This window comes from Castor canadensis, chromosome 4 (assembly GCF_047511655.1).
Source record: "Castor canadensis chromosome 4, mCasCan1.hap1v2, whole genome shotgun sequence".
In the NCBI taxonomy this organism is placed as follows: Eukaryota; Metazoa; Chordata; class Mammalia; order Rodentia; family Castoridae; genus Castor; species Castor canadensis.
The window spans coordinates 135,010,151-135,035,031 of NC_133389.1; the positions used below are offsets into that span (position 1 = coordinate 135,010,151).

Consider the following 24,881-nt stretch of genomic DNA (forward strand, 5'->3'; position numbering starts at 1 on the left):
CACTTGTGCAAGGAAAAAAGGAAGCCAGATTTGGCAGACAGAAAAATCAAGTGGTTATGCAGAACGCTAATAGTCTTAGCTAGCCACATGCTAGCCTTTAGAGCTATGATGGCCCTGGAGAGTTGGTCCAAGTTGGGCTAACATGGCCACACCTCTATGCCCCCTCATCAATCATTTGGAAATGGTCTTTCTGAGAGGTGCAGCCTTCTATAGCTGAGACAGTCCTTAAAGGGTCTGTCACTGGTCAGTCACTATATTACCATTAGTGGAGACAACAGGTCACTTAAGGGGACCTGGTTAGTATAGCATAGGGTCCATCACATCACTGTTCTCCCCGGTTCCCTCCCATCTCAGAATGCAATTCAAAGTTCTTTCCATGTCTCTTTCCTCACCTCCAACAATTCTTGTAACTCACTTTCTTAAAGACCCGTTAGCTACCTGGTCTATTTTTGAACACTTCTCACCCCTTTCCTTCACCTTCCACCAGTGTACTACCTCAGCACTTGGCAAAGCACATGCTATAGACACTAAATGTACCATGTTTAGATACTTTCTTTCATGCTCTTCCTCACATATCTACTCAAATTTCATGTTATCAGAGGGGACTTCTCTCACCAACTTACAGCAAAGAGCACAGTGCCATTTCACTCTCTCCCTTTATTTTATCTGAATTTCCTTTTTTAGCATTGGTGGTGACCCAACATTATTTTAAACACACACACACATACCCCGTATCTGTCAGTCCACCCACATCACTTAAATATAAGCATATAAGCTCCATGAAAGAGATTTTTTATTCACTGCTACATCCCCAGTGACTACAGTAGTGTCTGGCAGAGTTGGTGCTTAGTGAATGTTCATCAACTACAGTTATTAATTGGGGGGCCGGGGAGTATTCCATAGTAAATAAAAAAGAACAAAGGCACTGGACTGAAACAAGCTTAGATTTTATTTATGGCTTATTTATGGTTCTGTCTACATCTGTGTTTCATCAGTTATAAACTGTAGAAGACCAAAAGGCCTGTGGTGAAGTCAAATGAGATAATATGTATAAGCATTTTTAGGTGCCTACTGCATGACACTAAGAATCTAAAAATTGTAAGCACAGTGCCTATCATGTAGTTAGTGCTCAATATTTGATAGTTATTTTTGATCATTGCTATGATAAATATATGGATTTATGGTTAGAATTGTTTTTGATGAGCCTCTGATTGTTTAAATTATGCAAATAATTTCTTCAGTTCTTCATTTTCAACTGACCTCTAGATAATGTGGTTTTATCTCACTCTTTTTTCTTTTTCACAGGTACTGGAGTTTGAACTCAGGGCCTCAAGCTTAGCAAGGGAGGCACCTACCACTTGAGCCACTACACCAGCCTTTTTGTGATGCATATTTTTGAGATAGGGTCTCCGTGAACTGTTTGCCCTGCTGGCTTGGATCCCAGATCCTCCTGATCTTTGCCTACTGAGTAGTTAGGATTATAAGTGAGAGCCACCTTTGTCTGGCTTTATCTTGCTCTTTTGGAGGGTGAAAATTTGGTTTATAGCTCACTCTGCTCAGGCTGTCATAACAAAATACGATAAACTGTGTGGTGTAAGCAACAGAAATTTATTTCTCATGATTTGGAGGCCAGGAAGTCCAAAAACAAGGTGCTGGCCTATTCAAGGTTCATGGTGAGGATTCTCTTCCTGACTTGCAGACAGCCCATTCTCCCTCTGGTGCAAGGGTGGGGACAGCTCTTCTAGTTTTCACGAAGTCACAATTCCCATGAGGCCCGACCCTTAAGACATAATCTAACTCTAATTATGCCAAAGGTCCTACCTCCAAATACCATCAAATTGGGAGTTATAGTTTCAACATATGCATTTTGAATGGACACATTCAGCCCATAAGTTTAATTTTAATATGTGGTGTTGGAGAATAAATTTTCTTAAGTGCAACTTCTCTTCTTTATACATGTGTTTACACATTGTATCTGAGGAGTCGATTTAAATTGAATTATATTTTAATAAGGGTTAGGAAAATTCCTCCTGAAGAAATCGTATGGTTTAGTTTGCAAAGTAAGTCATCCTTTTGTAACGAGAATTATCATTCTACTATTTATCTATTTTGTAAATTTGGATGTTTTCACATTTAATTTTTCCAATTTGTATGGGCAGATTTTGTTATTTATTTGTTTACTTACTAGAGAGTATGTTTACTACATTAAGCTTTCTGCAGTAGTATTTCAGCAGGTGAAAATGAAGGTGAAAAAAATCATAAAATACAAGATATTTTAAGCCTTGCTAATGTGCATGTACAAACTAACATCATTTTTAAAAATACCATTTCTTTTTCAGATTTTAGATTGCTGCCTCACAAATATGCCCATTTGTCTGGTGAAGGTTTCTCTTGGTTGTAAAAGCAAGAAAGAATGCAGGACACAGGAAGCAAGACATGACTCCTCACGTCAGCCGCAGTCCCTGGATAGGCCTAATCGCAAGCGGCCTGCAAGGCTGGTTTGCACTGTGATTCCTCTGCTGGCCTCACCATCAGGAGTGTCATTCATGCCCACTACCATGAAGTGACACCAATCGAACCTTTCCAGAAGGTCATCGCATTTAAAAAGTCAGGAGACATCAGCTCTCTTTTCAATTAAGCCGTATATTTTACCATTCTGCTTGCATAACGCAGCAATGTTCAAACAGCAACAATAGGAAAAGTCCCCAGCCTGTGACGCCTCTTGCTTCTAGGCATAACGCAGGTTCTCCGCCCATAGGAAGAAGCAGCGACATCCAATCAGCGCCTGTTTCTCAGCGGCCAATCAAACCTCGCCTTACATCGCGGCGCCGGAAAAGGCGGAGCCGGACGGGCAGGTCCTCAGGCGCGGGCGTACCTGTCACCTGGAGGGGCACGCGCCGGGGGGTGGGGGGGGGGGCGGTATTTATTACCGGAGCAACGCGGGACGAGCCGCCCAGTCCTGCTCTGTGCTTGCTGGGTTTACTCGTATTGTTCCCAGCTACTGCTCATGTGATGCACTCCCTAGCCCAGGAAATTAAAGCATTCTCCCGGAATAATCTCAGGAAGCAGTGCACCCGAGTGACAACGCTAACTGGAAAGAAAATTATAGAAACATGGAAAGATGCCAGAATTCATGTGGAAGAAGTAGAGCCGAGCGGTGGGGGTGGTTGTGGCTATGTGCAGGACCTTAGCTCGGACCTGCAGGTTGGCGTTGTTAAGCCATGGTTGCTTCTGGGTGAGTATGTGACTGCCACTAAGTCGGTGAGTCCCTTCACTGGGTGGCTTTCTCACCCCACCCCGTATGTGGGGCAGTGTGTATATCGCTGTTCGGCCGGGAGGTGCAGTGTTCCCTTTGGATGTGCAACTTGCAGCAATCAGAACGTTTTTTCCTCAGTATATCGAGTCTAGTAGCACTTAGCACCTGGTATTTGAATTTTAGAACAGCTCTTGTCCTATTTTTCTAAGTTCTATATTGTATTTTCTTTTCAAAGGCATTTTTAAAAAAATTAAAAAATAATGCTTTTATCAGGCAAAACAAGTGACAATGGTTAAAGTTACAGAAAAGTTGACAGTTGCAGTCATGTGTTTGCCTGCGCAGCTGTTACAGGCCATGTGGAATACTGGCCTTCCCTGGCCACATCTGCACATGGTCTCTGTTTTTGGAATGTTTAGGAGGGCTTTTATTTTATTTATGAGTCAGATGGTTTTATGGTTTCTTGTAATATGGACATACTGAATCCCTTTGCAGGCATAGCCTGCATAAGAAAAGAAGCAAGATTGTAAAAGTACTTGCCCAGGATATAGTATGGTGTTTTTGGTGGGACTGGGATTTGAACTCAGGTCTTCTATCTTGCAAAGCAGGTGCTCTACTGCTTGAGTCACATCTCCAATCAATTTTGGTCTATTTTAGAAATGGGAGTTTTACAGAGTATTTGCCCTGGCCAAACCTTGATCCTCCCAATTTTAGACACCCAAGTAGCTAGGATTGAAGGCTTGAGCCTCCCTGGGTAGTGCAGTGGGTTTTTTTGTTGTTTCTTTCTTTCTTTTGCAGTGTGGGGTTTTGAACTCAGGGCCACTCCACCAGCCCTATTTCTGTGATGGGTTTTTTGAGATAGCATCTCAAACTACTTGCCAAGGCTGAATTCCAACTGTGATCCTCCTGATCTCTGCCTCCTGAATAGATAGGATTATAGGTGTGAGCCATTGATGCCTGGCCAGTATGGTGTTCTTAAAACAAACAAGCAAGCAAAAGAACCACTTCATGCTGTAGTTCTGAATCATTTTTCATTATGAATACAGAAATGAAGACTTGGAAAGATTAAATGGCTTGTCAGTATTTATACAACTGAGGCATTCTTGAGTAGAAAGAGCACCCAGCTACCATGTGAATCTGCACACAGCCTATCACTCCTTTTAAGAACTCTAAGTAGGGATTATCAGCTCCATTTTACAAATGGAAACTGGAATTTGAGATTGGTTCAGTAACTTGTGCAAGGCAATTCACCTAGTAAATAACAGAGTTGAGTATCAAGCCCAAGTCTGATTGACTCCTACTATCTATCATCCTACTAGACTATTTCAAGTTAGAATTTTCAGCTCTGTTCTGTGTATAATTCTTAAATTAGACTGTCCAAGTCCTTTATCCTCTCTAGTCCTACAAAAGCTAACTGCTTTAACTGAAGTAACAGTATCTACTTATTTCATAGGGTTGTCCTGACATTGTTGTGAAAGGTTTTCACATAGATCGTATAAATTATTATTGTAGTATGTATTTTATGAATTGTTACAAGGTTATCTTTAAATTCACTGAATAAATATCTCCAATTAGTTTTTGTAGCCCAGTGAAAATTATGCCATGTTCTCACCAAATTAACACTGAAAAATTACTTGACTTATTTAGCTAATCTGGAAGGTTCACCCAAGGCTTCCCATATCTAGGAAAGACAATATGTCAGTTATCTGGCTTCCATTGTAGTAATAATGGTTTAACATAATTATGGTAAAAATTCTAGTTATTCATCAATTCAGAGTTGTCGTGAACTTTGCTTGTTATTTTTCCTTGTGGATTTACCCAAAGTGAAATGATCAAGGTAGTGTTCTCAGATTGGGATTGGAACCCTCTCCAGAGTACTAGAAGAATTCTGGAAGGGACTTTTGAAACTAGTTTTCTCTCCAGATCGGGAAATGGGACACTTTCGTAAGTCACAACCTTCTTTCTTCTGAAAAACATAGGGACCTTTTTCTGCCTGATTATATATACCTTGTTCCCAAGGGCCCGTGGATAATTACATCTGAAGTTCTGCATGAATAATGCAGGGGTTGTTTCTGTCTAGACTTAGTTTCTCTCTGGGAAATTGTGGTTGTTTCTAGCTTAATTTTAAAAAACTTCCTTCATCTCCCTAAAGAGGCACGGTTTCTTCTAGCACTGTATGCTAAAGAACTTTTATTTGGGGGGGGGCGGGTAATAAAGAAAATGAAAGAGGTGTAAAAATGTAATCTGTTTTTTCTAGTTAGTTTGCAAACTCTAAACAGTTAATGTGTTTCAAAAATCTTTATAAAAGCACTTCAACTATCTAACAGGCCAGTAAATAATCTTACTAAGCATTTTCGCCCTAGATTACAAAAGTCATATTTTTACAACAAAAATCACTAGTTCTTAAATTCAATTTTATTTGAAAAAATAGAATTCCTGTTTCTTCTGGGTAGTTAAAAGGTGCTCTTATTATTTATTATGTTCATTCTATTAAGAAGTCTAAACTGGTAACATTCTGAAGTCTCTTCAATTCCAGATGAAAAGCTTGAGATACTTTATGAGGTTTATGTTTCTGAGATCTAGGAAGCCTGATATTCTTGGGAGGCTGGTAATACTTTAACTTGGTATGGTTCTTTAATTGTATAAATTCTTTCACAAATATGTTATCTAATCCTCATAGTAATTTATGCTTCTATTTTGTCATTGATGAATTCACTTCTTATACATTTTTCAAATAAAACATTTATTTAGACTATTATTTATTTACTTCTATAACATAATAATTTTTTGTTTCATTTTGTGATTATGAAAATAGTGATTTATTAGGAAGACATGCTATACCAAAACTTACACATTTGATATTTTTACTAAAATGGTTTCTTTGAAAAGTAGAGACAGGTTTCTAGAGATCTTAAATAACCTGTATATTATGATTCATATTTTATAATTGCAAAACACTGAACTTGTTAGAAGTCTCAGTGTCAATAACATATATACTCTTCCTAAATGAGTTACCTCATCTCTAACGGTGTAACAATTCTTACCTAAGATAATGAATATTACAATGATTTCTATCATTGTGAAATCTCTTTTTTCTTATTAAGCTTGTTTAGTTGTGTTCTTATTGATCAACTCTTTAAAATTATAAGGTAAAACTGACTTGCTATAGTTCTGTGAGTCTGTTTTATTTTTTCTTTCCCACAACTTTTTTTGACACAGGCTAACTATGTAGCCCACGATGGCCTTGAACTCTCAATCCTCCATTATCCCCTTTCCAAGTTCTAGGACTACGGGTGTGCTTCACCATGCCTCTTACTAGTTCTATGGGTTTTAACACAAGTATAGATTCATGTAACCAATGTTAAAATCATTAACTTCTTAAAACTGGTATTTGGGTTTTTTTTATTTCACTTAAAATAATATGCAAAAGAATGACATTCTAGTTTTTCAAAACAAAGGTTTTTAAAATAACAAATTTTAATGATTATATGGTTTCCAGTGTTCATTTTTTCCATTAAAAGCTTAACACTTGACTGCAACATAAAGCATTCATTTAAAATTGGAGAAATTCTGCATATCTAGAATTTAGAGAGAATTAACTTGAACTGAATATTAACAAGTTTTACATGAAAAATAAGCTGGTTCTCTGAGTCCGTTTCCAATGACTTAAGTTATTTCCCCATACTGTGAATACTTATTTAATTTTTTCATTGTTCGGAAAGGAAGAACACACAGGTTACATTTTTGATCTCAAGAATTAACTAATGCCAACACAGTCATTGTAGAAGTCACTTTGAAAATACGGTAGCCAGCTTTAAAATACAATTGACCTATTCTGTGTTTGGTACTGATGTGTGTGGGTGTGTTTAGTGAAAATTATCTAAGCATCTGATGTTGCTTAGGGTAAAAAAAGAAAAAATTTCATTTAAGTCATGTTCAGTTTTTGCTATTTAAAAAAAGAAGAAAGTAATTATTTAACACATGACATGCATATTGAACTATCAAATCTAAGTTAATTTATTTTAACCTATAGTCTCCCTGGAGATGGTTAGGTAGGCCTTCCTACAGTAGAAAACTGAGAATTTATTTAAATTCTTAAGTATTTCAAATTTATAGAAAATTACAGAAAATATGACAGACAATTATATATCCACCATCCAGTTTTTAAAAATGTTAATATTTTGACAGGCCAAGTTTTAAGTAATATGAAAGTAAACATGGGCTTAGTAAGAGCCTGTGAGCTGGTATTATCTAGAGAATATTGGCCAAACAGTGTAGATAAGCTGCTCTCAAGGCACAGGGATTTTTTTTTTTTTTTTTTTTATGATACTGGGCCATAAACTCAGGGTACTGTGCTTGCAAAGTGGGTACTATACCATTTGAGCCACACCTCCAGTCTTAATACTTTTTTTTTTTTTTTTTTGACAGTACCGGGGTTTGAACTCAGGACCTCACACTTGCTAGGCAGATGCTCTACCACTTGAGCCACTCTACCTGCCCAGCCAAATAGTATACTTGCTGGCTTCTCAGCTACCCACAATCATATAATAAAAGCTGGCTGATTTCCTGGATAAATTAGGTGAGAAAAACATTGTTTATGGAAATAGACCCGAAATTAGGAAGGTAAAATGCTTAAAAATGTTTAAATATAAGTGCCTTATTTTTAAAATTGTGAAACTTGTTTTATTTTAACAAATATCCCATAGGAATTTGCTTATTAACAAGCCAGTTTCCAAGTGTGGGAGATCTAGAAGCCACCTTAGACAGACAGACTGTAAGAGTGGTACATGAAGTGTAGGTGGATGCTATAGGCCTCTATGATGCTGAGTATTCTCAAACCAGCTGGCATTAAGTCGTCTTGTGGGTGTCTGATTTCCTTAATACCAAGAAGAGATGTTTATTGTAAAAAATACAATGAATATTTAGAAAAAAATCACATTTAACTCTACAGTTAATATTTTGTTCCATATACTTCCTGCCTGTTTTTAAGCATACACATATTTTTAGTTTTTATATGATGATATTTTTTAACCTACTTTTATTACCTACCATATTAAGAACATGTATCCATGCTGAAAATATTTTTCGTTTCTATTTCTAATAGTGCTGTGGACTGTATATATTTCATTACATAATTGTACTCATCTTTTATTTAACTTAGCCTCCATAGTGAGCTTTTAGTTATTTTTTGTTTCTGTTTGTTGTATTACCAACAAACAACACTATGATAAGCATCCTTATAGCTAATCATTACAACATCATTTAGGATAAATTCTTAGAAGTGGAAAGTCTAAGATCATATAAAAGATGAACATTTTATGATGAATAGCACCAATATTTTGTGATGATTTGCCTTTTAGAAAATTGAACTGAAGTCCCTACGAGTTACTGTTTTTTAATGCTCGGTTAACAGAATTATCACACACTTACATAAAAGGTCATAATAGTTACATTTATGCTCAGGGCTATCACTTATTTCTTATAGGGTCACAAGACGCTGCTCGTGATCTGGATACACTGAGAAAGCACAAGGTAAAAATGCTCCAAGTCTGGCAGCACGTGTAGGATTGTTTTCTCTCTCTCTGTTTTTTTTTTTTTTTGGCAGTACTGGGGTTTGAACTTCAGGGCTTTGTGCTTGTAGGAGCACTGCTTGAGCCACACCTTCAACACTCTTTGCTGTGGTTATTTGTGAGATGGTTCTGGCTTTTGCCCTGGGCTGGCCTGGATCACAATCTTCCTATTTATACCTCTTGTAGTAGCTGGGATATTACAGATGCCGCCACCACTCTGCTTTTTCTGTTGAGCTGGGTTCTTGTGAACTTTTTACCCAGAGTGACCTGGAATTATAATTCTCCTGATCTTAGCTTCCCTCAAAGCTGTGTTGGCAGGCGTGAACTACTGTGTCCAACTATTGCTTAAGATGGGGTCTTACTAACTTTTTGCTGGGGCTGACCTTAAACTATGATCCTCCTGATCTCTGCCTCCTGAGTAGCTAGGATTGCAGGTGTAAGCTACTGGCACCTGTGTAGGAACTATTTTAATTATTATATTTACTTAGGAACAATTGTATTGTGTATTTTATGTATATTTTAACTTAATTGGTAATATTTTCACTTTCATTTTAATAAAGTTGCAAAAATAATTGCACCTAATTCACATATGTGGATCTGCAATCCATCTTTCCAGTTTTATATTCTTAGTGTACTTCTTGTAACCTCATTAATATGGCCTTGGAAGTACACCTTTCTTGCCTTTACTTAACATAGTTCTGTGTGGAATAGACTTTCCCTCATCTCTGCTTGTCAAAGACCTATGCATGCCTGAGTCTCAGTTCACATACTACTTCTTCCCTATTATTATTTCTTTCCACCGTCCTTCATACAACTGTTGTGATTTACGACTTTCAGTATTTACTCAAAAGAAATTTAGCTATCTACTATTGTGTCAAGTACCATTTCAGGTTATAGAATTGCTATACATGAGGAGTACAAGAGATTCCTATTCACAGGAAACTAATGCCCTGAGGGGCAGCAAGGGAGGAGACAAGTAGCTTTTTCATATTGTGTACTTTGATGCAGAAGTGAAGAGGATCCCCTTAACCTAGGCTTGTTTTGTTTTGTTGAGGTTAGGAGAGTGAGGAAAGGTTTCCTGGAAAAAGTAATATTGAAGTTTTGCTCTGAAGGGACTGGGGAAGGAGCAGACAGAAAACTGTTCAGATAAATTGGTGCGTGAAGGCCCAGAAAATGCAAGAGGAAAGCTGATGCTTAAAGAGACAGAAAAGAAGCTCAGTACCCCAGATTAGAAAGTGTGAACAAAAGGGTACCAAGAAACAAGCAAGAGGCGTAGCCATGAGCCAGATCACAGAACACCATGTAAGCCAAACTAAGTTATTTGGACTCCATCAAAAGCATGGTAGAAAGCCAATGAGAGGTTTTACCTAGGGAAGTAAATGGATCAAATTTGCATCTTAGAAAGATGGTTCATTGGATGCAATGTGGGAAACAGATTGGAGTATTGCATAACTGGGGAGCCTGGTTATGAAGGTACTGTAATGATCTAAAAGAAAGATGATGGTAGTATAGATTAGTATACAGGGGGGATAAAGAGATTTGAGGGTCTTTTTAGAGAACAAACTGCTCCCATATTAGTGATTGATTACTTATGGGGCAGGAGGAATTGAAGATGATGCAGAAGAAGAAGTCTGGGCTGATACCTAACTTTTTTTGGTAGCTAAGTAGCATGGTGTCATTCCATGAGATGGGGCACAAAGTGGGAGGAACTGGTTTTAGAGGAAAAACAATGAGCTCAGTTTTTTACTTTTTTTTTTTTTTTTTAAATGAGACAGGGTCTTGCTATGTAGTCCAGGCTGACCTCAAATTCTCAATCTTCCTACCTCAGCCTTCCCAGTACTGGAATTACAGGCATGTACCACCATGCTTAGCTAGTTTTAACCATCTTTAATTTCAGATGCCATGGGTCATCTAAATAAAATTGATGTATGAGGTCTGAGGTGAGGAGAAGTGTGATACAGATTTAGGAATATTCAGCTTATAAATAGTGATTGAAGTCATCAAGTAGGTAAAATTACCGTGAAGAAGATTTAAGGTAAGCAGAGAAGAAGGCCTATGTTAGAACTCTACCAGAACCTGCAGGTTTGAGTGATACCAATTCATAAGGATTGACTAAAGGAAGAAGAATCTGGAGGAGCAAAGGAGAAGCTAAGAGAGGTCAAAAAATGTGGTGTCACAGATGCCAAAAAATGTTTTAAGGAGAGTCAGCAGTGTCAGGTGCTGCAGTGTTTAAGTACAAATAGGACTAAGTTATGTTCTTTGGACTCTGTGAGAACAATGATATTACTGCCTTTAGTGGGAACAGTTTGATTTGAGTTGGAAGCCAAACCTAGATTTCAGAAGATCAAGAAGTAGAGAGGCAGTGAAGAAATGAAGGTAGAAAACAAAGTCAAGCAGAACCATAGGTGATGGCAAGGTCAAAGGAGGGAGATCCAGAGTTTTGAGCATGTTTTAAAGGCTAATGGTAGGAATTAAAGTTACAGGAAAGTAAGAATTATGACTAGAAGGAGGTGTTACCAAGCTCAGGTACTAGAGTGAGCCATTTAAAGATGTAGGAGCACATCATTCATTGTAATAAGGCAGAAGGAAACGGTGAATACGGGGCATGGGGGAAAGCGGTTGTCTTGAGTTGAGCTAAGCTTTGAAGGTGGGACATTTCACTGGGGCCTTATGACAGCCACAGCTTAGATGGGGAAAGAACACTTGAAGCTGAGAGAATAGCAAATGTGAAGGCCCCCAGTGGGGAGCAGGTTCAGAAATCTACTCTTTCCTTTTAGGCCTATTAACTCTTTGTTCCTCTCCTAGCTCGTAATACTTTCTGCCTTATATTGTTTCCATCAGTGAATGTGCTTTACCCTTCCTTATTATTTAGTCAACTTCTAGAGTATAAAGACCTAGTTGTTTTTGTTGGTTTTTTTTTTTTAATTTTTGTCACCATAGCTCTGAAAAAAAAATGGAAGATAAAAAATTGATTGAAGATAATGGGGTCTGAGGAATGGCTCAAGTGGTAGGGTATCAGCCTTGCAAGTATGAAGCTCTGAGTTCAAGCCCAAGTACCACAAAAAAAAAAAGTGGTAAATAATTGTAATTATTTTTCTAAGGAAAATACTTCTAATCAATCATTAACTAGTCTGTTATATATTTTCCATATTTACTAGCCTGATATTTTTACTTGTCGATTTACTGACATATGTTTAAACTGGAATCTCCTTAGTTTGTTATACTTATTGCTACCTGACACCTGAATTGTGTAAGAATACAAGAATCACTAGATTTCCTAACAGGAACTCTCATTTATCTATATTTTAACGAATGTAAGCACATTTCAAAGTCTTACTTCAACTAGCAAATTATTATTAAATTATCATTCCTCAGAGTAAAACGATAACTAGAATGTGATAAATTTTTGCATTGGCTAATTTTTTTTATCATCTCTTCCCTCTTAATGACACACTAGTTCAAATTCAGTTTCATATTGGTGATGTGAAAAAAGAGGCTGTTTAAAAGATCCTGCTGATAAAGGAAATGCAAATTAAAACCACACTAAGATTCCACCTCACCCCTGTTAGAATAGCCATCATTAGCAACACCACGAACAACAGGTGTTGGCGAGGATGCGGGGAAAAAGGAACCCTCTTACACTGTTGGTGGGAATGTAAACTAGTACAACCACTCTGGAAAAAAATTTGGAGGCTACTTAAAAAGCTAGACATTGATCTACCATTTGATCCACTCTTTTGGGTATATCCACTCTTGGGGATATACCCAAAAGACTGTGACACAGGTTACTCCAGAGGCACCTGCACACCCATGTTTATTGCGGCACTTTTCACAATAGCCAAGTTATGGAAACAGCCAAGATGCCCCACCACCGACGAATGGATTAAGAAAATGTGGTATCTATACACATGGAATTTTATGCAGCCATGAAGAAGAACGAAATGTTATCATTCTCTGGTAAATGGATGGAATTGGAGAACATCATTCTGAGTGAGGTTGGCCTGGCCCAAAAGACCAAAAATCATATGTTCTCCCTCATATGTGGACATTAGATCAAGGGCAAACACAACAAGGGGATTGGACTTTGAGTACATGCTAAAAGCTTTAGCACACAAGGGAGGGGTGAGAATAGGTAAGACACCTAAAAAATTGGTTAACATTTGTTGCCTTTAACGCAGAGAAACTAAAGCAGATACCTTAAAAGCAAGTGAGGCCAATAGGAAAATGGGACCAGGAACTAGAGAAAAGGTGAGATCAAAAAGAATTAACCTAGAAGGTAACACACACGCACAGGAAATTAATGTGAGTCAACTCCCTGTATAGCTATCCTTATCTGAACCAGCAAAAACCCTTGTTCCTTCCTATTATGGCTTATGCTCTCTCTACAACAAAATTAGAAATAAGGGCAAAATAGTTTCTGCTGGGTATTGAGGGGGTAGGGGGAGACGGAGGGGGCGGAGTGGGTGTTAAGGGAGGGGGTGGGGGCAGGGGGGAGAAATGACCCAAGCCTTGTATGCACATATGAATAAAAAAAAAAAAAAGATCCTGCTGTTAATAATGCCTGGAGAAAGCAAAGCTAAACCAAGTTGCTGAACAGAGGGTTTCTAGAAAAGTTCAAAGATAATGCAAAGCAAACTTGTTTTTTAATTTAAATGCACAGCACATTTCAAAGTGATGCCTTAGAATTTAGATAAAGTACTATAAGTAGTAGAAATTCTACTGTGGAGGACCACTTCAGAAATTTCTATAGGAATTTAGTTTTAATGTTTAGAAATAGTAATAATACTTGAATTATTAATAAGGTGTTTGAGTACCTGGTATATTATAATAAAACACGTTGGAAGATGGAAACATATAAATGTTCCAGGTTAAAATTGCAGCATTGTACACCACAACAAATTATTGAAAACAACCCACCTGTTTCTCAGAGAACTGATTAAATAGACAATATACCAATACTATACAAACAGGGGGAATCTCTGGACAAAAAGGCATGATGGTCATGCCTCACCAGAGACTGGCACCAGGGAATGGAAGGATACCCAAGATATCCTCCCTCTTCCCCCCACCGCTGGCCCTCTGCATTTGTCCTCCATTCTTCTTACTGTGTCTCACTGTATAGCAGGAATTGTTCACTTTCTCTGTGCCTTTGTCTCTTCCTCCCTTTCCCCATCCCCTTCCTTGGGATCCATCTCAGGCAAGCACTGTCCCACCGAGTTAAGTCACCAACCCTGGATACTCTTTTTATTTTTGGGCGGTACTGAGGTTTGAACTCAGGGCTTCATGCTTGCTAGGCAGGCACTTTACCACTTGAGCCACTCTATCAGCCCCCTGGATTCTCTTAATGAATGTATTTGTTTGTTTTTGAGACATGATCTAGCTATGTAGCCCAGGCTGGTCTGGAACTCTTGGCCTTAGATCCTCCTACCTTAGCCTCCCAAGTAGCTGGGACTATAGGCATGAATTACCCCACCAGGAATGGACAGTCTTAATGGACTCCCATATGGAGCTTTCCACATGATAGGAAAGGGACTCAAATATATAGATAGAGTAGGAAGAGGTGCTTGAGTGTACCATCTGGAAAAAAAATCTTTCATGACCCTTTTTCACCTCACTTTTCAGCCAGACTAATTTATCAGAATCTTTGAATCTATGGCCCTGTGGCATTAATAGTCTTTAAAAACTTACCTGTGTGGTTCTAATGTACAGCACAGTTGAAAACAATTTTACTAGTAAAGAATATGAAAGAAAAGGGAACTGGGACTGGCTCAAGTGGTAGAGCAACTGCCTAGCAAGCTTGGAGCCCTGAGTTCAAATTCCAGTGCCACCAATAAAAGGTGGGGGGAGCTAATTATTGAAAGGGGAGTTGTATACCATGTATACTTCTACTTATATTCAGTGATTTGTGCAACAAATATTGAAAGCACTTTCTGCTAAGCTCACTGCTCCCTCACAGTACCTATAATAGTAGGTTCAACATGGTGTGTACCTTTATGAAGCTTCTAATGCAGTAAGGGAGACAATCTCAAAGTGGTAGGAGCAAATGTATGGGCTATGAGAGAATATAGAAGGAGCACAGTTGGTGAGGAAGGAGCCAGTCAGAGAAGGCTTTCTGCAGGAGTTGTCATTCGAGTCATGTTTAATTTTTTTTTATTATTATTGTTATAGATACCAACATCTCAGGTCTCTTTTTAGATATTCTAATTCATGGGGCTTTAAAAAAATCATCTTTTTTCTTTCTCTTTAAGGTGACTCACATTCTCAATGTTGCATATGGAGTTGAGAATGCTTTCCTCAGTGAGTTTACATATAAAAACATTTCCATATTGGATCTGCCTGAAACCAATATCCTGTCTTATTTTCCAGAATGTTTTGAATTTATTGAGCAAGCAAGAATTAAGGTAAGTTTTGTTTTGATCCCCAGCTTCTCAAAAGCAAAAATTCAAAAGTATAGGTCACCTCCCCAGTCTTTATTCTTTTTGAGTGAATCTGTAAAGAACCATTATGAAACTTTCCCTCCAACAGTATTCATTAATTCCTTCAGTTTTTCAGTTTTCACATTTATTCAGGTTCTCATCTTCTTATGCTTTACTAAGAAATGTTAGGAGATAAAATTCTCTACTTGCTGAATTTTCCTGTGTAAATGTGTAGTTTGATTTCTTTTGAGAATGATTTATAATCAACTGCCTTCTGGATAATTCGTACGATAACAAAGTGAACCACAGGGTAGAGGCTGCTCTTGTCTGGTTAGTGTATTTATGATGATTAATGTGCATTTATTTTAAAGACTGAGGTAGGCATTATGTATCTATGCATTTAATAATAGAAATTTAAGTCAGTCTTAGGGCTAAATGTTCATTGTTTTACTGCAATGAAATGAAAATGCTAATCAGAAATTTGTTCATTGGTTTTGTAACTTTAGAATAATAACAGACAATATAACCCTTCAATCTTGGTATTGGATCCAAGTCAGCACTCCAACAGACAGGACTTCTAGATTGGCTATTATCAATAATTATGCCTTGAAATGGCATAATTTTTACTCAGTAAGTAATTCTTACAAAATTTATATTCAGGCCTGGTGACTCACACCTGTAGTCCTGTTTCCCTGGAGATGGAGATTGGGAGGATTGCAGTTCAATGCCAGCCCAGGCAAATACTAAGCGAGACCCTATAACAGCAGAAACAGTTAGTGTGCTGGTAAGCGCCTGCCATCCCAGCTGTATGGGAGGTGTAAGTAGGAGGATCAAGGTCTAGGCCAACTTAAGTAAAAATTTGAGACCCTATCTGAAAAATAACAAAAGCAAAAAGGGCTTGAGGTGTGACTTAAGTGATAGTGTGCCTGCCTAGTAAGTACAAGGCCCTGAGCTCAAACCCCAGTATTGTTGAGAAAAAAAAAAATTTAAGATGGATAGGAAAAGTAGAAGCACTTGCAGAGAGAAGTAATTCCCCTGGAGCACCTAACATGGGCAGGATTAGAATCCAGTTTAATTGAGTTCTGGTCTAATGGTTTCCCTTCTCCTCTCCTTCCCTTTTTTCTCCCTTTCTTTCAATTAATAGTATTTATTGTGTGCTTTATGTGCCTAGAACTGTTCTAGGTGCCTTCCCACTAGTATACCCAGTAAATATAAAACTAATCAACTTTACTGCTCATCAACCTTATTGAATAGCAGATATTTGCATGGAAGCAAAGGGAGAAGTTTTCTAATTCAAAGCCTAATACTGGCCATTCTGTTCTATTGTGAGAAATGATTAGGTGTAGCCAGGCATTGCGGCATACACTGTACTCCGGAGGTGGAGGCAGGAAGATTGTGAGTTTGAGTCCAGCCTGGGCTACACAGTGAGAATCTGTCTCTAAAAACAAAACAAGAAAATGTATATAGATTGTGGCATTCCAGTGTACCACTTAATAGTGTTAAAAGAAAATGATATAATTCTGTTAGCTGTTCCTCAAAGGGGATATAGAATAATGCCACAGATGGTAAAGTATAAATATATCATTCATATTCATATTAAAATTGGAAGAGGTATACACGTTGCAAGTAAAAATTGGAGAGGACAATAATATCTAAAAAGGAAAGAGGGCAATTGAGTAATTAATAAGCTTTGGAATTAAAAAATTTTTGCACTGGCTCTTTATTACCAGTAGGATAAAGTTTATACAAGTTACCTGGTCTTTTTTTTAACATGTTAAATTAAAAAATTTACCTTAATTTGGGCTAGTAGTTAATTAAAACCGTTCTTAGCTTGGATTTCTTTTTTTTTTTTCCATTTTTCTTTTATTATTCATATGTGCATACAAGGCTTGGTTCCTTTCTCCCCCCTGTCCCCACCCCCTCCCTTACCACCCACTCCACCCCCTCCCTCTCCCCCCCCCCTCAATACCCAGCAGAAACTATTTTGCCCTTATTTCTAATTTTGTTGTAGAGAGAGTATAAGCAATAATAGGAAGGAACAAGGGTTTTTGCTGGTTGAGATAAGGATAGCTATAACAGGGCATTGACTCACATTGATTTTCTCTGTGTGTGTGTTACCTTCTAGGTTAATTCTTTTTTATCTAACCTTTTCTCTAGTACCTGTTCCCTTTTTCCTATTGGCCTCAGTTGCTTTAAGGTATCTGCTTTAGTTTCTCTGCGTTAAGGGCAACAAATGCTAGCTAGTTTTTTAGGTGTCTTACTTATCCTCACTCCTTCCTTGTGTGCTCTTGCTTTTATCATGTGCTCATAGTCCAATCCCCTTGTTGTGTTTGCCCTTGATCTAATGTCCACATATGAGGGAGCACATATGATTTTTGGTCTTTTGGGCCAGGCTAACCTCACTCAGAATGATGTTCTCCAATTCCATCCATTTACCAGCGAATGATAACATTTCGTTCTTCTTCATGGCTGCGTAGAATTCCATTGTGTATAGATACCACATTTTCTTAATCCATTCGTCGGTGGTGGGGCATCTTGGCTGTTTCCATAACTTGGCTATTGTGAATAGTGCTGCAATAAACATGGGTATGCAGGTGCCTCTGGAGTAGCCTGTGTCACAGTCTTTCGGGTATATCCCCAAGAGTGGTATTGCTGGATCAAATGGTAGATCCATGTCTAGCTTTTTAAGTAGCCTCCAAATTTTTTTTCAGAGTGGTTGTACTAGTCTACATTCCCACCAACAGTGTAAGAGGGTTTCGCCAACACCTGTTGTTGGTGGTGTTGCTGATGATGGCTATTCTAACAGGGGTGAGGTGGAATCTTAGCATGGTTTTAATTTGCATTTCCTTTATTGCTAGAGATGGTGAGCATTTTTTCATGTGTTTTCTGGCCATTTGAATTTCTTTTTTTGAGAAAGTTCTGTTTAGTTCACGTGCCCATTTCTTTATTGGTTCATTAGTTTTGGGAGAATTTAGTTTTTTAAGTTCCCTATATATTCTGGTTATCAGTCCTTTGTCTGATGTATAGTTGGCAAATATTTTCTCCCACTCTGTGGGTGTTCTCTTCAGTTTAGAGACCATTTCTTTTGATGAACAGAAGCTTTTTAGTTTTATGAGGTCCCATTTATCTATGCTATCTCTTAGTTGCTGTGCTGCTGGGGTTTCATTGAGAAAGTTGTTACCTATACCTACTAACTCCAGAGTATTTCCTACTCTTTCCTGTATCAACTTAAGAGTTTGGGGTCTGATATTAAGATCCTTGATCCATTTTGAGTTAATCTTGGTATAGGGTGATATACATGGATCTAGTTTCAGTTTTTTGCAGACTGCTAACCAGTTTTCCCAGCAGTTTTTGTTGAAGAGGCTGCTATTTCTCCATCGTATATTTTTAGCTCCTTTGTCAAAGATAAGTTGCTCATAGTTGTGTGGCTTCATATCTGGGTCCTCTATTTTGTTCCACTGGTCTTCATGTCTGTTTTTGTGCCAGTACCATGCTGTTTTCATTGTTATTGCTTTGTAATATAGTTTGAAGTCAGGTATTGTGATACCTCCTGCATTGTTCTTTTGACTGAGTATTGCCTTGGCTATTCGTGGCCTCTTGTGTTTCCATATAAATTTCACAGTAGATTTTTCAATCTCTTTAATGAATGTCATTGGAATTTTGATGGGAATTGCATTAAACATGTAGATTACTTTGGGGAGTATCGACATTTTTACTATGTTGATTCTACCAATCCATGAGCATGGGAGATCTCTCCACTTTCTATAGTCTTCCTCAATCTCTTTCTTCAGAAGTGTATAGTTTTCCTTGTAGAGGTCTTTCACATCTTTTGTTAGGTTTACACCTAGGTATTTGATTTTTTTTGAGGCTATTATAAATGGAATTGTTTTCATACATTCTTTTTCATTTTGCTCATTGTTAGTGTATAGAAATGCTAATGATTTTTCTATGTTGATTTTATATCCTGCTACCTTGCTATAGCTATTGATGATGTCTAGAAGCTTCTGAGTAGAGTTTTTTGGGTCTTTAAGGTATAGGATCATGTCGTCTGCAAATAGGGATATTTTGACAGTTTCTTTACCTATTTAAATTCCTTTTATTCCTTCTTCTTGCCTAATTGCTCTGGCTAGGAATTCCAGTACTATGTTGAATAGGAGTGGAGATAGTGGGCATCCTTGTCTGGTTCCTGATTTTAGAGGGAATGGTTTCAGTTTTTCTCCGTTAAGTATAATGCTGGCTGTAGGTTTGTCATATATAGCTTTTATAATGTTGAGGAACTTTCCTTCTATTCCTAGTTTTCTTAGAGCTTTTATCATGAAATGATGTTGGATCTTATCAAAGGGTTTTTCTGCATCTATTGAGATGATCAAGTGGTTTTTGTCTTTGCTTCTGTTAATGTGGTTTATTATGTTCATTGATTTTCGTATGTTGAACCACCCCAGCATTCCTGGGATGAAGCCTACTTGGTCGTGGTGAATAATCTTTTTGATGTGTTGCTGAATTCAGTTTGCCATTATTTTGTTGAGGATTTTTGCATCAATGTTCATTAAGTAGATTGGCCTATAGTTCTCCTTTTTGGAGGTGTCTTTGCCTGGTTTTGGGATAAGTGTAATACTGGCTTCATAAAATGTGTTTGGCAGTTTTCCTTCCCTTTCTATTTCATGGAACAGTTTAAGGAGGGTTGGTATCAGTTCTTCTTTAAAGGTCTGATAGAATTCAGCAGAGAATCCATCAGGTCCTGGACTTTTCTTTTTTGGGAGACTCTTGATTGCTGCTTCAATTTCATTTTGTGTTATAGGTCTATTCAGGTGATTAATTTCCTCTTGGTTCAGTTTTGGATGATCATATGTATCTAGAAATCTGTCCATTTCTTTAAGATTTTCAAATTTATTTGAATATAGGTTCTCAAAGTAGTCTCTGATGATTTCCTGGACTTCCATGGTGTTTGTTGTTATCTCCCCTTTTGCACTCCTAATTCTACTAATTTGGGTTTTTTCTCTCCTCATTTTAGTCAGGTTTGCCAGGGGTCTATCGATCTTGTTTATTTTTTCAAAGAACCAACTTTTTGTTTCATTAATTCTTTGTATGGTTTTTTTGGTTTCTATTTCGTTGATTTCAGCTCTTATTTTTATTATTTCTCTCCTTCTATTTGTTTTGGGATTTGCTTGTTCTTGTTTTTCTAGGAGTTTGAGATGTATCGTTAGGTCATTGATTTGGGATCTTTCAATCTTTTTAATATATGCACTCATGGCTATAAACTTTCCTCTCAAGACTGCCTTAGCTGTGTCCCATAGGTTCTGGTAGGTTGTGTTTTCATTTTCATTGACTTCAATGAACTTTTTAATTTCCTCTTTTATTGCATCGATGATCCATTCTTCATCAAGTAATGAGTTACTTAGTTTCCAGCTGTTTGCATGTTTTTTGTCTTTACTTTTGTTGTTGAGTTCTACTTTTACTGCATTGTGGTCAGATAGTATGCACGGTATTATTTATATATTCTTATATTTGCTGAGGCTTGCTTTGTGCCCTAGGATCTGATCTATTTTGGAGAAGGTTCCATGGGCTGCTGAGAAGAATGTATATTGTGTAGAGGTTGGATGAAATGTTCTGTAGACATCTACTAGGTCCATTTGATCTATTGCATATTTTAGATCTTGGATTTCTTTATTGAGTTTTTGTTTGGATGACCTATCTATTGATGATAATGGAGTGTTAAAGTCTCCCACAACCACTGTGTTGGCGTTTATATATGCTTGTAGGTCTTTCAAGGTATGTTTGATGAAATTGGGTGCGTTGACATTGGGTGCGTACAGATTGATGATTATTATTTCCTTTTGGTCTATTTCCCCTTTTATTAGTATGGAATGTCCTTCTTTATCTCGTTTGATCAATGTAGGTTTGAAGTCTACTTTGTCAGAGATAAGTATTGCTACTCCTGCTTGTTTTCGGGGGCCATTGGCTTGGTAAATCTTCTTCCAGCCTTTCATCCTAAGCATATGCTTATTTCTGTCGGTGAGATGAGTCTCCTGTAAGCAACAAATTGTTGGATCTTCTTTTTTAATCCATTTTGTCAAACGGTGTCTTTTGATGGGTGAATTAAGTCCATTAACATTAAGCGTTAGTACTGATAGGTATGTGGTGATTCCTGCCATTTAGTTGTCTTAGTTGTTTGAAGGTTTGATTGTGTGTACCTAACTTGATGTTACTCTCTACTGTCTTGCTTTTTCTTATCCTGTGGTTTGGTGCTGCCTGCCTTTTCATGGTTAAGTTGGGTGTCACTTTCTGTGTGCAGAATCCCTTGCAGAATCTTTTGTAATGGTGGCTTTGTGGTCACATATTGTCAAGAATAGCAATCCCTGCTTGCTTCGGCAGCACATAAACTAAAATTGAAATGATGCAGACATTAGCATGGCCCCTGCACAAGGATGACACACAAATTCATGAAGTGTTGCATAAAAAAAAAAATCCCTAGTAGTGAGAGTGAAAAGAAAGGAAACTATAAAATGGGAATGTCATAGTGTAAATACTACCGGTCCTTAGCAAAATGGTGATTTAAATTTTTGAGAGAACACAATTTCCTCATAGAAATGAACAACAAATTATTCACTTCACAAATACTTATGGAATACCTGCTGTATGTGAAGAATTGAACTAATTACTAGGTATATAAAATGGATCAGACATTCCTCCTGCCCTCATCTCACTTGAAGAGAGGCAATTTTAGTATAGAAGCTAGAGTTAGCTACATCATGAAGAGCAAAGGTCTTCTAGGCAGAAGACCACAGCAAATGCAAAGGAAAGTTTTATTTTATAAATATTTATCATTATTTTGAGTTCTAGAAAAGTGATATAAAGCCAACAATTTTCCTGGAAATATTTCCAAGGATAATATAATACCCAGGAATACTGGTAAGAAGTAGGTAAATCAACAGTTGTAGAGGGGCCAGCCTCTGGGGGCTCACACCTGTAATCCTAGCTACTCGGGAGGCAGAAATCAGGGGGATGGTGGTTTGGAGCCAGCCCTGGGCAAATAGTTCACGAGACCCTATCTCAAAAAACCCCAACACAAAATAGGGCTGGTGGAGTGACTCAAGCAGTAGAGTGCCTGCCTAGCAAGTGTGAAGCCCTGAGTTCAAACCCAAGTACTGCCCAAAGCAAACAAACAAAAAGTTGTAGAGGCCTGGCATGGTGGTGAATGCCTATAATCCTAGGACTTGGGAGACAAAAGCAGGAGGATTGCTAGTTTGAGGTCAGTCAGGCTACATAGCAAGACCCTGTCTCAAATAAATAAATAAATAAGCTGTAGAAACCAGCTGTTATATAAAGAAAGTAGGAAGGGAGAAGATAATATTAAAATTTTAGAATATGAGCTGTTTTCAGTATATAAGACTGAAAATATATAAGACTTGAAAATGCATTTTCAAGGGCATGTGTGTGCATCATAAAACAACTAGTATATAGCCTGGGCATAGTAAAAACTGGCATTTAAGGATTTCTCTTATTAGGCTTATGACTGTAAGCTTCTGTGGAATATATAATTAATGTTTTGAATTAACTGATGTACATTAATGATTTTCATATTATTATAATAAAATTCCTAAACATCTTAAGTCATTAAAATGAGCTATTGCTATAAAGTGAGAAAAGTTCCAGAAGTATATAGTAAATACTGTTCTGCTTTTCTTGTGCAGAAATAAAGTTTGAACATGAATCATAAAAAACTATAAGAAAATAATTTTAATTATCTTTCTTGATTTGAGAATTTTCAAAGTATTGATTAATCTTGTTGCTAATCATTCTTGAAAAGAGATGCACTTTCATATTTGTTACAATGGGTCAAGGAAAGGAATTTTGCCACAGATACATGAATGTGAGAAAACTGCCTTGCAAGTGTAAAATAAGAGAGTGAGTCACAGCAAGAGTATTGTTCATGTGTGCTTTGTGTAGAGGATTTCAGGTAGTACTGTCTTTTTCTTTCCCCTATTCCTTTCCTTTTTTGTACCAAATAGTCAAGAAATAAAGTAACTGGAATGTTTAATTCTGCAGGGTGTGCTCACAGTTCACCACATTTCATTGAGATCATTAACTTTTCAAAAGCCTGAGATAGGCCAAGCTGTATCAATGCTGTTCCATCAGATCTATCACATTCATTATTAATGCAATATTAGCCCCATCAGCATTGGTCTTGCACTGTGTCCCTTTTCACTTGGAAAGTATCATTTGCAAGTTATCTGACACGTTTTTCATTTATTGACCTCATTTTGGTGTCTGATTACTTACTCTGTTTCACATTCTTACAAGCTATTCATGGCATCATTTTACCAACTCATAAATGTAAATATTTTCCTTCCAGAATAAAATAATGTCCGATGTTAGAAAATTTTTTCCTTTCCTGATTTTATGTATAGATTTCCTAGTCAGTGGCACAAGTTTTTTTGTTTTTTTTTTTTTTTAGTGGTATTGAACTCAGGGCCTGGCACTTGCTAGGCAGGCAGTCTACCCAGCCACACCTCAGCCGGCACTAGTTTCTTTATGGGAATACTATGTGTACCTGGAATGTTTCTAGTTTTCTGTTTAGTTTATGATTATGATTTGCTTATGTTTCCATGTATATGTTGCAGGTGATTTTTTTTTCTCATCTATATGCTACTAAGTTCCTAGGCTTTAGTTTTTATAAATGATATTGTTTCACAGCTCCAAAGACATCATCATAGCATTTCACTTCTGGGTGGGATTAATTGATTGATTTTTCCATTAGTTGCTTGCAATGATTATATTTTTATTAGTCAAATAAATCAACAAAGTGGAATATTTTTATAATTTCAACTAGCATAAGAATATGTAATTGATGTAATAACCTTTCTCAAATGAATAATGGAAAATTTCCTCTTTTATTGCAGGATGGTGTGGTTCTTGTCCATTGTAATGCAGGAGTTTCTAGGGCTGCTACAATAGTCATAGGCTTCTTGATGAATTCTGAAGAAATCTCATTTACTAGTGCTTTTTCTTTGGTGAAAAATGCAAGGCCTTCCATATGTCCAAATTCTGGCTTCATGGAGCAGCTTCGTACATATCAAGAGAGCAAAGAAAGCAATAAGTATGACAAAATACCAGAAGTGGAAAGGGACAATACTTCATGAGTTTCATTCTAACAGATGATGGACAAATGGAACTTCTAACTTGGCTTAGGGAGCCATCTTTCTTCTGTTTTGGAGAGTAAACTAGAAAAAAAAATCATTCCCTCTTGCCTTTTACAAGTGGAAATAAAATAAAGATTGATTTGGTTGTCCTGAGCTACTGTATAAATAAATTTTTAGATTTTAAATATTTTCTTTTTGTTATAATAATGTTAAGTATTTCTTTGAATTACTAAGGGGAATTACAATACATTAGCAATCATTAGTTTTTGTAGAAGAAAAAGGTTTAAATTTAAAATCTATACTAAAGCATGGAAATAATACATCAATTAAAGGAGTCTTTTAGTATTTATCTACTCCAGAACCTGTTCTCATGAAGGACAAAACTTGAAGTGCTACTTGACTTACTATTTTAGAGGGAAACAATTTTTTTGTGTAAAGAATATTTTTAAGATTAAAAATGAATAACTTCAACCTTCCATAAGAGTAACAGAATCAAAGGCTC

The 24,881-nt window shown here is 37.2% G+C and overlaps 1 protein-coding gene and 1 pseudogene across 2 annotated transcripts; both read left to right on the plus strand.

Annotated features, from left to right (window-relative positions):
* Positions 1 to 2,888: 2,888 nt before the first annotated feature.
* Dusp19 (dual specificity phosphatase 19) lies at positions 2,889 to 24,562 on the plus strand. Of its 2 annotated transcripts, XM_074071235.1 has the most exons (4): positions 2,890 to 3,235; positions 8,739 to 8,785; positions 15,072 to 15,224; positions 24,140 to 24,562. In XM_074071235.1, the coding sequence occupies exons 1-4, from the start codon at positions 3,013 to 3,015 to the stop codon at positions 24,377 to 24,379; spliced, it is 663 nt and encodes a 220-aa protein (XP_073927336.1). In that variant the 5' UTR covers positions 2,890 to 3,012; the 3' UTR covers positions 24,380 to 24,562. The 2 variants fall into 2 exon arrangements, with proteins under 2 accessions (XP_073927337.1, XP_073927336.1); XM_074071236.1 differs by lacking the exon at positions 15,072 to 15,224 and having other exon boundaries at positions 2,889 to 3,235.
* Positions 21,600 to 21,699, plus strand: LOC141422849 (U6 spliceosomal RNA; annotated as a pseudogene).
* Positions 24,563 to 24,881: the final 319 nt, after the last annotated feature.

What these genes read in the sequence shown, in the direction of transcription:
- Dusp19 (XM_074071235.1), top strand. Translation starts at nt 3,013, where the DNA reads ATGCACTCCCTAGCCCAGGAAATTAAAGCATTCTCCCGGAATAATCTC. An exon ending in TAAGCCATGGTTGCTTCTGG is followed by an intron (nt 3,236 to 8,738) that starts GTGAGTATGTGA and finishes TATTTCTTATAG; the next exon opens with GGTCACAAGACGCTGCTCGT. An exon ending in ATACACTGAGAAAGCACAAG is followed by an intron (nt 8,786 to 15,071) that starts GTAAAAATGCTC and finishes TTTCTCTTTAAG; the next exon opens with GTGACTCACATTCTCAATGT.